The 16,794-nt window shown below is 44.6% G+C and overlaps 1 protein-coding gene across 1 annotated transcript in view; it reads left to right on the top strand.

Moving 5' to 3' along the window:
- The window catches only part of LOC115480442, a 56,202-nt gene extending 40,136 nt beyond the window's left edge, over window positions 1-16,066 (top strand). Inside the window, exons 5-6 of the mRNA XM_030219121.1 lie at window positions 2,590-2,706; window positions 15,309-16,066. Coding sequence (XP_030074981.1) covers window positions 2,590-2,706; window positions 15,309-15,446 — 255 coding nt within the window. The 3' untranslated portion in view covers window positions 15,447-16,066. The remainder of the gene's footprint in view (window positions 1-2,589; window positions 2,707-15,308) is intronic.
- Window positions 16,067-16,794: the final 728 nt, after the last annotated feature.

The following is a 16,794-nucleotide window of genomic DNA, read 5'->3' as shown; positions in this document are numbered from 1 at the left end:
TGGTGACTGTTGAGCTCATGGCTTTTGCAAGCTGTTATGATCCTGGGTGGTGGGCCCAAGGACTATAGTCGGATTCCTGACCACAGCAGACAGGTCACTTCCAGAATTGAAGGAGAAGGGGCAAGACAAGAGCTTGGCACAGCAGGAAGCTAGGAGAAGGCTGAAGCTAAGCAAACAGGAACCAGGAGACAAGCGGCAAGCAGGAACCTGGAGACCAGATGCGAAGACACTCGAGGTGGGGCTGGGCTTGCCTAAAAGCGCCCAGGCCCGTGATGTCACTTCGCCGTGCCCCTCTGTCATCCTGCCGCTAGCCCTATAACAATCGGGCTGTGGCGGGTGTGTGACAGCGGGCATGGGATGATGCTGTTCCACAAGTTGCTTCGAGGGCTAAGTGCAGCGGGAGTCGAGGCCAGGATCACTGCAGCACAATGACAAGTGCCTAATTTTTTTTTTTTTAATTTATTCATTTATTTCAATATATCATCAGAATACGTGAGTATGCAATCGGCATTTATACAAAAGGCAAAAAAGAAATAAAAGGAAATATCATTAACAGCCTTTCTGTCCACAAATTTAGGAAATTTGGAATCCAAAAATTAGAATTTAAAAATAAAACATATAGCAATAATTACGAACTAATGGTTGCAACCTCTGGATCAGACCCCAGCCTGCATTTAGGGAGGGCACACAACATTCAATTCCACTCTAGCATCTAGAAATTCTTTTAACTGTTTTGGGTCTACAAATTGAAACTGTTTACCCTCAAGCATTACATTACAATAACATAATTTGAAAGTTGCTCCCAGTGCCACCACCCTAGGGCGGAGTTCCAGAAAGGCCCTCCGTCTCATCTGTGTAGGCCTTGAGAGATCAGGAAAAATACGAATTTTTGAGCCCAGAAACAGATTTTCTAAGTGTCTCAAGGAAAGCCTTAATACGGCATTCCTATCGGGCTCCAGCACAAAAGTAACAAACAGAGTCAACCTCTGAGTAATTATCTCCAATGAACTTTCAAGGAAAGAAGTAAGATCCATTCCTTCCCCTGCTATCAGGGGATTTTCTTCCACCACTCCACTACTCCTGATGTAATAAGCCCGAGTAAGGGGAGGCAGTGAGTCCTTATCCATTCCAAGAATATCAATCATATATTTTGTAACCATGTCCAAAGGGGAAATTAAAGTTAAGAAACCTGAGGTTAAGTTTTCTAGCCTGGTTTTCCAGGTACTCCAATCTTTTATATAGGAAATTGTTATCCTTAACCAAAGCCGTTTCTACAGATCCCATTTCTTGAATTTTAGTATTCACAGTCTCCAAATCTAAGGTTTGCTGTGCAGTCTTTTGCGCCTGAAGCAGGGCAGCCTCAGAAAGAGTCTTTATGTCAGAAGTATTCATTTTTAAAATAGTTTGCATAGAAGTGTGAATGCTGTAAACCATGTCCCATAGTGACTCTAATGTCACAGTTGCTGGTCTAGTCACACCACTAATGGCTGGAGAAGAGTGAGGTTGATCTTCAACAAGCAAGTTTAGAAACTATGTCCTGGGGCAATACCTTTGAAGCTGATTGTAACAATAGCTCTCGGCCTTGAGATTCAGCCTCCGTTACTGCAGACACTCCCTCAAACAGATCGAGCTGAACCCCTTCGGCTTCCTTCTCTGTTAGAGCTGCCAGCAACTCCCCTCCAGGCTGGGGTGGAGCAACTCGTTCCACGGGGCTCAGGGAAGCCCCGTTTCCATTCTCAATCGATGCCGAAGCGCCGAGAGTTGCAGAGGGGGTCGAAAAACCCTGAGGACCCGGTTGCTGTCTGAAAAATTGCAAAGTTGTCTGCCTCGTCACCGAAGAAGTCACAGGAGCTGAGGGATGTTCCTTCACTTTTCCCCTCCGTTTCCCCATGTTTGATGAGGCGACGGAGGCACTGAAGAGGACCTACAAACAGAGCAACTTCCAGGAGCTAACACAGGTGCGTCCATTCACTGCGCCATCTTGGATCCCGGACTTGTGGTCGACAAGTGCCTAATTTTATGGGGTAGAAGTAGTAGCTCATGGCAAGTTACAAGTAGTACAGGAAACATTTCTATATCCCCAGACGGTTTGCAAGTAAGTCTGTACATGAAGCAGTGGAGGGTTGCCTAAGATCATAAGGAGTGTCAGTGGGATTTGAATAAGGCTTCTCTGGTTCTCAGCCTGTTGCATCACTATTAGGCTACTCCTCCACTCTACCTATACTCTTGGGTAATTTTTGTAAGTGCATAATTGAGAATAGAAATCAGGAGAAAAAAAATTAATGTTTAGCTTCTTTCAGAGTCTCTGTAGAGTCCAATAAGGAGTCTTGTGTGACTTGTTCTCTGCCTGGAAATTAAACAGCTTTTGAATGAGAAATGACATTTATTTCCTTTGAGCGAACCATGCAATCTTCTGTGCTCACCCACATGGATTCTTATTGTGCCCATACACCAGACACTGCTGTGTATTCCTAAAATATTAACACACACTTGGAAATAAAGAAAGGCACATGATTGCTCTATGGTGGCCTGACAATTACATGCATGATGAATAAATCTGATGTATTCATGCACTTCTTTCTTTTAAAGGATCATGCAGTGCATGCAAACCCGGCAGTGGATTTCCCTAGTACAGAACAAAAAAGAGACAACGCCATTGTACTATCCTCTGTTTCTAGGTGTGAGCAGGAATTAAAACTAAGCAAGGTAAGAAAAGGTGGACTGAATCTGTCAGTTGTCGGGTTGCATTAAATGAAAAGCATAGGGAACAGCCCTGTGGCTTGTGGCAATTGCTGAGCACTGCCCTGCAGAAGGTCACTAGTTGGATCCCTGAAGTGGATTATCTGCTCTCCAGATCAGCTGGAGTTGGGGATGTTGGGGGGGGGGGGGGGGGGGGGGGGGGCGTTCACTGCCCCCTGGAGGAAAAGAGCCATTACTCTCAATGCAGAATTTGTGCAGAAACTCCCAGGCTGGCAGGGTGTAGAGTGTGACCGAAAAGAAGCAGATCCTCTTCCTGCACCATATGCATTGCCAAAGTTCTGGGCTATTTTTGGATACTCATACAGTGCAAGAAGAGCCAGGGATGCTTGCAGTGATGAGAAGGTCTAAAGATGTGCTTACGAAGAGACTGGGAATAAGAGGATATGAATGGAGGGAGATGAGAAGGGAAAGTGTAATGGCATGCGGGAGGGGGAAGGAGATGAGCTAGGACAGTGGTATTCAACCTAGGGACCACCTGGCCAGTTGGCTTTTCAGTGAATATGCATGAGATAGATTTGCACATACTGCATTCTTGGTACGCAAATCTCCCTCATGCATATTCATTGTGGATATCCTGAAAACCCGACTGGCCAGGTGGTCCCTAAGGACTGGGTTGAAAACCACTAAGCTAGGAGAAGCATCAACAGAAATGAGAACAGGGGAACATATGTTAGGGAAGGAACTGGGGGAGATAGTAGCTAAGGGGGATGAGTGTAGTGGGCAAATGAACAGAGGGAGAAAAAGGGTAGGGGACATGTGGGTGGAGTGGGGGAGATGAACTAGGGGAGATGGGGTAAGGGGAATATGTGTGTTTGGGGGATGGAATTAGCTGAAGGAGACATGAGGTAAGAGACGTGTGGAGCAATGAGCTGGAAGAGACATGAATGGGGGTTGGGAATATGTGCAGTGAGGAAGATAAACTGGGGAAACAGGAGGTATGAGGATGTGTGTGGGGTGCAGAGATGAACTGGGGGAAATAGAGGGTAAGGGTTATGTTTGGTGGGAGGAGACAAGCTTGGAGAGTGTTGGAGAATGAGGTGGAAGAGGAGGAAAAAATGTTGAAGGGATGGTGTGAGGTAGGAGAGAGGGGGGTAGTATGTGTGGATGTGGCTATGAGTATAGGGGAGAGTGATCTACTGCCTTACGGTTAGGGGTTTTGTTTTTAGGGATTGTCATTTGGTAATCTTCAGAGTCCAAAATGAACTCCAGGTAGCACTGAAATTTTTTCATGTGCTGATGTTTGTAGCAACAAATATAATATTTTGTTGCTACTAGTACTGTCAGCCTGCAAGAAGTCAGCATTGCCTGTTGCTCAGTTCTGGGTCTCTGTTTGCTAATGTCAGATCACCAAATATGAGAAGTCTTACTTATAGTGCACTACTTCTGTTCTCCTGGGGGAAATCTGCACCAAAATCTTTAATATTTTGCATCTGTGAGCAAGAAATTCTTTCTGTTTTGAAGTTTTTAGATTAATTGCCACTCAAAGATAATGGTTATATTGTATTATCTTGATAAATATAGTATGCAAAAGTTTTGCAGAATTCTTAATTATTTTTGTGCAGAAGTCCCCCAGAAATAAATTATGGCCTTATTCAAGGGTGATACCTAGTAGCCAGATTTAGGGCGCATGATTGTAACATTCTAGAAGGAGCTCTCATGCGTGGCCCTGAGCCCAGGACCATCATTGCAATGAGCAGACTAAATATTTTTTTTTGGGGGGGGGGGGGGAGGGTGAGAGATAAAAAAATAAGCAAAAAATCCCTGGGTAATTGTGGTGCTAACTGAGAGAGAGTCAGTCAGTCATTTGTAATCAGCACAAAACAAACACTGAAAAAGATGGTTTAGGACTAAAAGTTTACTATTGTTACTCCTAATGCTTGTTTTAATCTGTTTTGCTGTCCGTGTTTGTTTGTGTTTAGCCATTGTTTGCGACTGGGGGGTCTTAAAAATAAACTCATAAATATAACAATAAATGGCTTAGAAATGGATATTCAACTGGTGGTGGCGAGTGTTTTGTTTTTTTTTTAACTGCTGCTGGCATTATTCCTGGATATTCAATGCCAGGCTATGTCTGGGCATGGCATTGAATATCCGGCTTTATAAATCTCTTATGTGGTTAAGTGTGTTATTCAGCACTAAGGGCTACTTTTACAAAGCCACACTAGCGATTCACGTGCGACAAATGAGAGGAAGCCTATAGGAATTGAATGAGCTTCCTCTCATTTGCCGCACCAAGAATCAGTAGGGCAGTTTTGTAAAAGAAGCCCTTAATCTCATAAGCAACACCACATAAAGACTGACTTTTATGCGGGCCAATTAGACCGCTAAACTTAGGCGTTAAAATACTGACTCTGCCCCTGGATCCGCCCACAAAATAGCCAGCTTTGAGTTTAGCAGTTGGGGGTAATATTCAGCAAAGAGTCATTTCTGGCTGGTTAAATCACTTTGAACATCAACCCTTAGGAAATTGGAAGACTGGGCATCCAAATGGCAGAAGAAATTTAATGTGGACAAATGCAAAGTGATGCACATTGGAAAGAATAATCCGAATCATAGTTACCTGATGCTAAGGTCCACCTTGAGGGGTCAGCACCCAAGAAAAAGATGTAGGTGTTGTAGATAATTCACTGAAACTTTCTGCTCAGTGGGCAGCAACGGGCAAAAAAGCAAACAGGATGCTAGGAATTATTAGGAAAGGGATGGTGAATAAGACCAAAAATACTATAACGCTCCATGGTGCGACCTCACCTTGAGTATTGTGTTCAGTTCTGGTTGCTGTATCTTTTAAAAAAATACAGCGAAATTAGAAAAGGTTCAAAGAAGAGTGACCAAAATGATAAAGGGGATGGAACTCCTCTCATATGAGGAAAGGTTGAAGAGGTTAGGGCTCTTCAGTCTGGAAAAGACAGATGAGGGGAGATATGATTGAGGTCTACAAAATCCTGAGCGGTGTAGAATGAGTAGAAGTAAATTGGTTTTCTACTTGTTTCAAAAGTACAAAGACTGGGGGACACTCAAGGAAGTTACATGGAAATACATTTAAAACAAATAGGAGGAAATATTTTTTCACTCAACGAATAGTTAAGCTCTGCAACTCATTGCTGGAGGATGTGGTAACATCAGAGTATCTAGGTTTAAAAAAGGTTTGAACAAATTCCTGGAGGAAAAGTCCATAGTCTGCTATTGAAACAGACATGGGGAAGCCACTGCTTGCCCCAGGAGTGGTAGTATGGAATGTTGCCACTATTTGGGTTTCTGGATGACCGAGGGGTAAAAGGGGCGATCAAGGAAGACAAAGACGTAGCGGAGAGACTGAATGAATTCTTTGCTTCGGTCTTCACCAAGGAAGATTTGGGTGGGATACCGGTGTCGGAAGTGGTATTTTAAGCGGACGAGTCGGAGAAACTTACTGACTTCACGGTAAACCTGGAGGACGTAATGGGGCAGTTCGGCAAACTGAAGAGTAGCAAATCTCCTGGACTGGATGGTATTCACCCTAGAGTACTGATAGAACTGAAAAATGAGCTTGCGGAGCTACTGCTAGTGATATGCAACTTATCCTTAAAATCGAGCGTGGTACCGGAAGATTGGAGGGTGGCCAATGTAACGCCCATTTTTTAAAAAGGCTCCAGGGGAGAACCGGGAAATTATAGACTGGTGAGTCTGACGTCGGTGCCGGGGAAAATGGTAGAGGCTATTATTAAAAACAAAATTACAGAGCACATCCGAGGACATGGATTACTGAGACCGAGTCAGCACGGCTTTTGTGTGGGGAAATCTTGCCTGACCAATTTACTTCAATTCTTTGAAGGCGTAAACAAACATGTGGACAAAGGGGAGCCGGTTGATATTGTGTATCTGGATTTTCAAAACGCGTTTGACAAGGTACCTCCTGAAAGGCTACAGAGGAAATGGAGAGTCATGGGATAGGAGGAAATGTCCTATTGTGGATTAAAAACTGGTTAAAGGATAGGAAACAGAGAGTGGGGTTAAATGGGCAGTATTCACAATGGAGAAGGGTAGTTAGTGGGGTTCCTCAGGGGTCTGTGCTAGGACCGCTGCTTTTTAATATATTTACAAATGATTTAGAGATGGGAGTAACTAGCGAGGTAATTAAATTTGCTGATGACACAAAGTTATTCAAAGTCCTTAAATCGCGGGAGGATTGTGAAAAATTACAAGAGGACCTTACGAGACTGGGCGTCTAAATGGCAGATTACGTTTAATGTGAGCAAGTGTAAAGTGATGCATGTGGGAAAGAGGAACCCGAATTATAGCTACGTCGTGCAAGGTTCCACGTTAGGAGTCACAGACCAAGAAAGGGATCTAGGCGTCGTCATTGATGATACGTTGAAACCTTCTGTTCAGTGTGCTGCTGCGGCTAAGAAAGCAAATAGAATGTTAGGTATTATTAGGAAAGGAATGGAAAACAAAAATGAGGATGTTATAATGCCTTTGTATCGCTCCATGGTGCGATCGCACCTCGAATATTGTGTTCAATTCTGGTTGCCGCATCTCAAGAAAGATATAGTAGAATTGGAAAAGGTGCAGCGAAGGGCGACTAAAATGATAGCGGGGATGGGACGACTTCCCTATGAAGAAAGACTAAGGAGGCTAGGGCTATTCAGCTTGGAGAAGAGACGGCTGAGGGGAGACATGATAGAGGTATATAAAAGAATGAGTGGAGTGGAACAGGTGGATGTGAAGCGTCTGTTCACGCTTTCCAAAAATACTAGGACTAGGGGGCATGCGATTAAACTACAGTGTTGTAAATTTAAAACAAATCGGAGAAACTTTTTCTTCACCCAACGTGTAATTAAGCTCTGGAATTCATTGCCGGAAAATGTGGTGAAGGCGGTTAGCTTAGCAGAGTTTAAAAAGGGGTTGGACGGTTTCCTAAAGGACAAGTCCATAAACCGCTACTAAACGGACTTGGAAAAATCCAAAATTCCAGGAATAACATGTATAGAATATTTGTACGTTTGGGAAGCTTGCCAGGTGCCCTTGGCCTGGATTGGCCGCTGTCGTGGACAAGATGCTGGGCTCGATGGACCCTTGGTCTTTTCCCAGTATGGCATTACTTATGTACTTATGCCAGGTACTTGCAGTGTGCTTTTTCTAGCAAAAAAGGTGCCAAATGCCAGGCCACCCTTCAGGGGTTGGGTGATCACTAAGGGAGCCACCCCACAATAGCCAGGCCCCCTGCAACTAGTCACAGAATCTATTAAAAGGCAGAATTTTTGTGTAGAACCTGAGTTCTTTCATTAAAATTTAGGGACCATGGGTCAATTTTAGCAGACAATGGAAAAGGTGTCGGTACTCAGTACCCTGAAATACCCCCTCAAAAAAAGCCCTGGGTACTTGATTTGGCCACTGTTGGAAACAGGATACTGGGCTAGATAGATAATTGGTCTGACCCAGTATGGCTATTCTTGTGTTCTTAACCCCTTATTGTTTCTATAGTACTAGGAGACATACACAGTATTCTACAGGTGTGATAAGTGTGGAACAAGTTAATAAGTGGCAGTTATTTAGTCTTTCAGTTAGTATTAGGACTAGGACCATGAAACTAAATGCTAAAAGACATAGTCAAGGTGTCACGAAACGTCTCGCACCCACCTGGGGTTAACCCTGCGGCCACCTGGAGGGTCTGTCCCCAGCACTACTCAGACCTGCCTGCACCTGGGCATGTGCTCTACACTGGCATACACTTCCACCTGCCTGCTGGGTTCCACTTGCCCCTGGGCAAGTCTCCCACTCTCAAGTAGAGAGCTGCATGGGAATGGGACTAGAGGGAATCCCATGGGTACCACGGGGATCCCGCAGGGATGGATCCAGGTCCGCGGGGATGGACCCAGGTTTGCGGGCATCCCGCAGGGATGGACCCAAACCCTGAAGGGATCCTACAGGGACGGATCTGAGCCCTGCAGGGATCCCACGGAAGCATTGGCGAGTCATGTGACGTCTCCCCTCCCCTCCAGCCCTGGGTGCCCTTCCCAAACATACCTCAGTACATCCTGGTGATCTAGTGGTGCAGGAAAGATCCCCACTCTTTCCTGTCTGCTGTCGTGGATCCTCTCTCTGCTGCTGCTGCTGTTTTTTTTTTTTTTTTTTTTAATGGCTGCCGAGACTTCAAACAACGGCCTTGCAAGACTTCCATGGAAGACTTGCGAGGCCGCCGCTTGACGAATCTGTAGTCATTTTTTTAAAAACAGCGGCAGAGAAGAGGATTGGACGCAGTGGGCAGGAAAGAGTGGGAATCTTTCCTGCTCTTCTAGACCACAAGGATGTACTGAGATGTGTTCAGGGCTGAGAGGGGAGGGGAGAATAATCCACAGTGTTAAAAACTCGTTTCTTTTTCCTTTCTTTTTTTTTTTAAAGGAGAATATATGTTAAATGTCCATATCTCAATGTTTGTGCAAGAAAAAGGTGAACTTTTTAAAGGTTTTCTAAGAGGATCTGGAAGGATCCTGGAGATTCTGCTGTATCCGTCTTTTACCATTTGCCGGTGGAGTCGTGCATGGCGGGGGGGGGGTGTAGGTGAGAGGGATCGAGAGGGCTGTAAAAAACTTTGATAAAGGGGACAGAGAGAGAGAAAGGGGAAAAAGGGGAAATAGAGCACATAAGATAGAAGGGGATGGAGAGGAGAAGGGGACATGCTCATGGATGGGAGGGAAAGGAAAGGGGGACATGTTGCTCATGGATGTTTGCTTTTTTTTTTTTAATGTGCAGTTTTTATATTTTTGTATTTAGCAAAGTATGGGAAAAAATGCATTTACATTACTTTTACCAGTATTTATAGAATCTGGCTTTCTTGGGGGGGGAGGGTCAAGGCGACTGCGGTGAGGTGCAGTGCGGTGATGAGATTGGGGTGTGGCTGGGTGGGTCACGGCTGGGAATGGAGATTACTTGCGGTGGGGATGGGTTAGATTCCCACAGGGGCGGGGTTAGATTACTGACCCTGTGCAACTCTCTACTCTCAAGGTATTCCCCAGTGATTTCTAGGACACTGGTACCACACTCCCAGGGGCCCCACAGTGCCTAGAAAGCACTCACAGACATAAAACACAAACCACCAGGATTCTTAATCAGTCCAAGACATCAGAGCTAATAAACTAATTATTTTGTTATCACAGAAATAGAACAGTAGATGATATAAACAGATAGAAAAACAACAAGCAATAACAGGTAACTGAATGAGGATCAGCATTAAAACTATTTAAACACTTTGTTATTACCTGGGTAGCACCTGAGGAGTTTCAGGAAAATACTCCTCAGAGTTCTTGAATATGGCCTGAAGGCAGAGAGATTTACCCTCTGCATTCCTTATGTGAGACTGGGGAAAATCCAATACTTTCTGGCTGGATTTGAACTCCAGGGGCCAATCGGAGCCCAGAGCACCAACTTTGAAAGTATTTTGCCAATGGCACTGTGGGTTGCCTTTCCACAGGGCTAAACTAAAAAGAAAACAGCTTTCTCTGAAACAGCTTTAAAACAGAAAACAAACACCACCTGCTGCCTAAACAAGAGAAATACACTACATGAAAATACAATTCACAGTCTTGAAAATCCCGTTCCACCACACCCACCAATGCACTTCTTATGTTCTCAGTGCAGCGCGGTATTACTGGAATAGTGCAGGAATCCTGGTAGGCTACAGTACTTCATATTGATCCGTCCAGTACCATAAGCTTTTGAGAATAGTTTTCTTCTTCAGATGAAGTTGCAAGACTTAGAGGCATATTTTCAAAGCACTTTGGGAGGCTAAGTTCCATAGGTTTCTATGGAACTTTGGGAGGCTAAGTGCTTTGAAAATATGCCTCTGTGCCTACCGATTTTTAATTTTTCAAATATAGACCACAATACTATAGATTTTTATTTATTTATTTATTTGTTGCATTTGTATCCCACATTTTCCCACCTATTTGCAGGCTCAATGTGGCTTACATGATTCCGTAATGTCGATCGCCATTTCCGGAATGAGAAATACAAAGTGGTATTGCATTAAAGTTCATAAGTGACAGAGTAGATTAAGCAGTCAAGTAAAGAGAATTCATATTCGGAATGAGAAATAGTGGCATTGCATTAAAGTTCCTTCGTGACAGAGTGACTGAGGCAGTCAAGTATAGAGAGTTCGGTTTTGTCCAGTTCTGGTATGTGTTTTGTTGTCTGGTATTTAGGATGGATCATTATGATATGCTTTATTGAACAGGTTGTTTTTTAGTGATTTTCTGAAGTTAGGTCGTGCATTGTTTTTATGACGTTTGATAGTGCATTCCATAGTTGTGTGCTTATGTAAGAGAAGCTGGATGCATATGTTAATTTACATTTTAGTCCTTTGCAGCTGGGGTAGTGGAGATTCAGGATGTGCGTGCTGATCTTTTTGTGTTTCTGGTTGGTAAGTCTCTATGAGGTCTGACATGTAGACAGTGGCGTTCCGTGGTTGCCTCACACCCAGGGCGGATCGCCACTGTGCACCCCCCCCCCCCCCCGTACACACACACAGTCCCCACTGCCTTTCAAGTTCCAGCTCCGTCCAACCCAGCGTGATGCCTCGCATCTGCAGCGCTGCTGTAAAAAGAAGAAAATAGCCTCGTCGTCGGCCCTTCCCTCTGTGTCCCACCCTCGAGGAAATAGGAAGTTATGTCAGAGGGCGGGACACAGTGAGGGAAGGGCCGACGAGGAGGCGATTTTCTTTTTACAGCAGCGCTGCAGATGCAAGGCGCCAAGCTGGGGTGGACGGAGCTGGAACCTGGTTGGCAGGTGTGGCCTGCATGGGGGGGGAGGCGGCACCACACTGGGGGTGCACGGAGCTGGAACCTGGTTGGCAGGTGGGGACTGCGTCGGGGGTGTAGATGGACGGAGCGGAGCACCCCCCCACCCGTTGACACCCGGGGAGGACCGCCCCCCCCCCCCCCCGCCCTTGCTACGCCACTGCATGTAGACCGGGGCCTCGTTAAATTCCAGATTTATCCTTTGCTCTCCAACCATTGAAGATGCTCTAATTTCACCCCCACCGAGAGGCTGTTCCATGTATCTGACAGCCTTACAGTGAACAAATTGTTTATTGTTGATTTAAATTTTGCTATATTGCTCTTCCACATAGTACAAATCAAAGTGGTTTACAATACAGTACTTAACATATGAGGTAGCATGAGAGGAGTAGAAAAAGGGTAAAAATTGTTCCCCCCCCCCCCCCCCCCCCCCGGCAGCAGACAACCATAATACTGCCAATCAGCACCAAACTAAACATTTGGAAAAGCCTGCTGCCCCCTCCCCCATCCCTTGACCTGCCAACCTTGCCTCTGTGGCCAGCAGCATTGAAGACAATCTGCCTCTAGCCAGCACAGAGCCCTTCCCTCTGATGGGTCCTGCCTCCTCTGATGCAACTTTCTGTTTTTGGCAGATGGGATAAGGCAGAGGGAAAGAGACTGCACCAGTCTGACAGGGTGTCCACAGAGGCAAGGTTAGCAGGCTGCTGGGGCAGGAGAGATGAAGTGATGCCAGACTTGGGTGAGGGGAGGAGGAGATGCCAGGATGGGGGGAAGGGAAAAGAGGTATCAGGACTTGCAGGGGAGAGAAGCAGAGAGAGAGAGAGAAAGATGCTAGAGCTTTTGGGGGAGATGGAGAAGAAAAGATACCTGGATTTGCAGGCGAAGTTGCTGGATAGAAGAGAGGGACACTTGCTGATCCGGGGGGGGGGGGGGGGGGGGGGAAGAGATGCCAGGACTTCGGAGGTAGAAAAAGGAATTTTATTTTCTATTTATCGATTAGAATATGTCAGTTTTTGGAATGTTCATCTACCAGAAATGGGGTTAGTCATGGCTGAGACCTGCAAGAAAAACATCACTCATTGGTCTTCAATCTCCAGCAGAGCAGTGATAATCTCCAGCTTTGGGATGGGCCACCCTTGGCGCCTTTGAGCATGTCCTTTCTTTGGTGGTAGGTCGTTGATTAAAGAACCCATTGAAGGATATGGTCATTAAAAAATGAGCAGACTAAGATAGAGGCCATTTTTTCACATCCAACATAGAATACAGCTATTTAGGTATGAAGAAAAAGTCTAAAAAGTGTCTTCTGCTATAGGCATAACCTAGAACACATTGTAAAAATTCTAAGCTAGCCACATCAAATAAAACATTTCTGGACTTAAAAGATAGGGAGTCATCACAGTGGACGTTAAAATCCCCCAGAATGCATAACTTAGGCACTGAAACTGAAAAGCAGTTTCAAATGATTGGTTGGTTAATGGCTCCCGAGTAACTATGTGAAAGGGAAGGACAGTAGAGAAATAAAACACATGGAGGGGCATAATCGAAAGGGGCGCCCAAGTTTTCCTGAGGACGTCCTCGCAGGACGTCCCGGCGAAGAGGCAGGGAAACCCGTATTATCAAAACAAGATGGGCGTCCATCTTTCGTTTCGATAATACGGTCAGGGATGCCCAAATCTTGAAATTTGGGTCGTCCTTAGACTTAGTCGTTTCGGCGATAATGGAAAATAAGGAAGCCCATCTCAGAAACAACCAAATGCAAGCCCTTTGGTCGTGGGAGGAGCCAGAATTCGTAGTGCACTGGTCCCCCTGACATGCCAGGACACCAATTGGGCACCCTAGGGGGCACTGCAGTGGACTTCAGAAAAAGCTCCCAGGTTCATAGCTCCCTTACCCACTCCCCACTACGGTACACCACTACCATAGCCCTTATGGGTGAAGGGGGGCACCTAGATGTGGGTTTCTGGTGGGTTTTGAAGGGCTCACATTTACCACCACAAGTGTAACAGGTGGGGGGGATGGGCCTGGGTCCGCCTGCCTGAAGTGCACTGCACCCACTAAAACTGCTCTAGGGACCTGCATACTGCTGTCATGGAGCTGGGTATGATATTTGAGGCTGGCAAAAAAATATAAAAAAAAACAATTTTGAATGTGGGAGGGGGTTAGTGACCACTGGGGGAGTAAGGGGAGGTCATCCCCAATTCCCCCCAGTGGTCATCTGGTCAGTTTGGGCACCTTTTTGTGGCTTGGGCGTAAGAAAAAAAGAACCAGGTAAAGTCATCCAAGTGTTTGTCAGGGACGCCCTTTTTTTCCATTTTGGGTCGAGGACGCCCATGTGTTAGGCACGCCCAAGTCCCGCCTTCACTACACCTCTGACATGCCCTGGGAACTTTGGTCATCCCTGCGATGGAAAGCAGTTGGGGATGCCCAAAATCGGCTTTCCATTATACCGATTTGGGCGACCCTGTGAGAAGGACACCCATCTTGCGATTTGTGTCTAAAGATGGTCCCCCTTCTCTTTCAAAAATAAGCCTGATTGTGATCAAAACAGATTTTACAGAGAAGTAATTCAGGGGCCCTTTTACTAAGCGGTGTAGGTACTTATGCGTGCCCAACGCATGCCAATTCAGAACTACCAGCCGGCTACCGCATGTCCTAGGTGGTAATTTCATTTTTTAAGCGTGTCAGTACACACCCTGGAAAATTTCCGGCGTGCAGCACTAACTGGGCAGTAATCAACAGTGTACAGGCACTGATGATTACCACCCGGTTAATGCGTGAGACCTTACCACTAAGTCATTGGGCAAGCAGTAAGGTCTCAGGCCCAAAATGGACATGTGGCAATTTTTATTTTGCCGCAAGTCCATTTTCGGCCAATAAAAAAAAGGACTTTTTTGTAGGCGCACTGAAAAATGGACCTGCGCGCATCCAGTACTTGCGTCTACACCTGCACAAGCCATTTTTCAGCACACCTCAGTAGAAGGACCCCTCAGTACCTGAAAAATTGAGAGTATCTTTCTTAACTAAATAGGTGTGATAACCGTGTTAGTCCACTCTTAAAGGTTATTAATAGAAATCAAACAAAATAAAACATGGAAAAGAAAATAAGATGGTACCTTTTCTTAATACATTTCTTGATTAGCTTTCGAAGCTAAGTTATGTCATGTCCAATAAAAAAGGTATCATCTTATTTTCTTTTCCATGTTTTATTTTGTTTGATTTCTGTTGATAACTTTCTTAACTAAAAAAGCAGAGTTATAAAGGATAGCCACACTACCACCACTAATATTTGGGAGGGGGGGCAACTCTGGCATGAGTTAGTTGAGTGCAGTGCCACCTCTGATTGGATCAGTGAGCAGGGCTTTTGGGAACAGAGACAATGGTAAAACTGAACAAAGAGAAAGCTCTGATTGGGTTAATGGTGGGGCTTCTGGGAACAGAGACAGTGGTAAGCTGAACAAAACGGAGAACAGGGTGCTGCAGAATTAAAGAACAGGGTGCTGCAGAATTAAGCAAATTCCCACAACCTCAATACAACACTAAGGGCCTCTTTTATTAAACCAAGCTAACGATTCCTGTGTGGCAAATGCGATGCAGCCCATTCTGGGCTGCTGCGCATTTGCTGTGCCAGGAATCACTAGTGCAGTTTAGTAAAAGAGGCCCTAAATCATTCTTACAGCCTTATAACATCAGTCTCTTTATAAATGTGACTAGTTTGGTGTAATACCAAAAGAAAGGAGGCTAAAGTGCTAACACAATATACAATTTTATCTCCAGGGGGCAGGAATCTTTGTCCACTTGAATGGCTTCCGTCCTTCCCATCACCTCCAAGCACTTTTCCAACAGTGGACCCAATCCACCGGGAAGAAAAAGTTAAAACTGGCCTATGAATTTAACAGAAGCTTGTTAGTGTGAATTGCTTCAAAGAGAACAGACATGGCAAAATAAGATTTTTTTTTTTAAATACTTGTAATTTTAAACAATTACTTTTTTCCTTTTTCAAAGAAGTATATTTTCAAAAATTAAACAATACCCTATGCAGCATGGTGATTTAGAAAAATTACAGTTTCTCCTTTTTATACATAAGAAAGCAAACAGATGCTGGAGAGCGTGAGTCAAACTGTCTCCAGTTACCTACTTGATACATATTTGCAGGTGAGAATGACCCGATGGTTTCATGTGACCCTATAACAATTCTTTTCTTTGTTCCTTTTTGCACCAGAGCATTCTGGGAGTTGTAGTATTGCACTCTTTAGTTAGCAGAAAGGCTGTGGATGTCAGAATGCCTTGAATATTGAAGAGGAATATCTTGCTGTAAATAAAGCAGATTTATTTTAGAATTATTTTCATGTCTCTCTCTCTCTCGTCTAGATCTGCTAAAAGGTGCTACTGTGCATTAACGTGCTTAGGACTAAATTCAGGAAATAAAAAAATCTGCACAGAGCGCTAGTCTACAAACGGCACTCCAAGTTACATACCATTTATAGAATAGCACTTAAAGCCAAATTCCGCACCAAACTTTGGGCATGAGGATTTGCACCAACTGAAACCTGGTGTAAATCCTGGTGTGTAAGTTAGGCGTGGATCCCTGGTATTAAATAATACTGCGTGCATCTTTAGTGAAGGCCCTTGATCCGCCCATGCCCCTTCCATGGCCATGCCCCTTTTTGAGGTGCGCATTATAAAATTTGCGCATGGATCTTTATAGAATTGCACTTAGCAAGATGCAAATCCAAATTGTTGCCAATTAGCACCAATAATAGCACCCAATTATCAGCGCTAATTGGCTCAGCCAATTTAATTATGCATGCATCTGAGAATAGCATGTACATTTGCATGCCATTTATTGAATCTGGGGGTTAATGTATGCTATTTACTGCAGGTCCTATTTTTGTTATGGACCTATTTATTAATAACGGTATCCTTTTATTAAGCCTTAGCATGCCCTTATGTTTTTTTCTGCAAGCTAAGACCGTTTTTAACATAGCAGTAAAATGACTGATTTTCTATTTTTTGTATTAATGGCCATGCGCTAATGATGCCATTAGTGCACAGCCATTAAAAACAATTATCGCGTGAGCACTTACCAACACCTGTAAAGGCTCACGCTGTAATCCTGCCCTAATCAGTTAGCATGCAGTAATGTAGATGCGCTAACTCAATGGTTCCCAAACCAGGTCCTGGAGGCACCCCAGCCAGTCAGGTTTTCACGATATCCACAATGAATATTCAGGAGAGAGATTTGCAGTGCGCTCAGGAAAAC

Source organism: Microcaecilia unicolor, chromosome 11, assembly GCF_901765095.1.
Source record: "Microcaecilia unicolor chromosome 11, aMicUni1.1, whole genome shotgun sequence".
NCBI classification, from domain to species: domain Eukaryota; kingdom Metazoa; phylum Chordata; class Amphibia; order Gymnophiona; family Siphonopidae; genus Microcaecilia; species Microcaecilia unicolor.
This window is presented reverse-complemented; position numbering and strand designations above follow the sequence as displayed.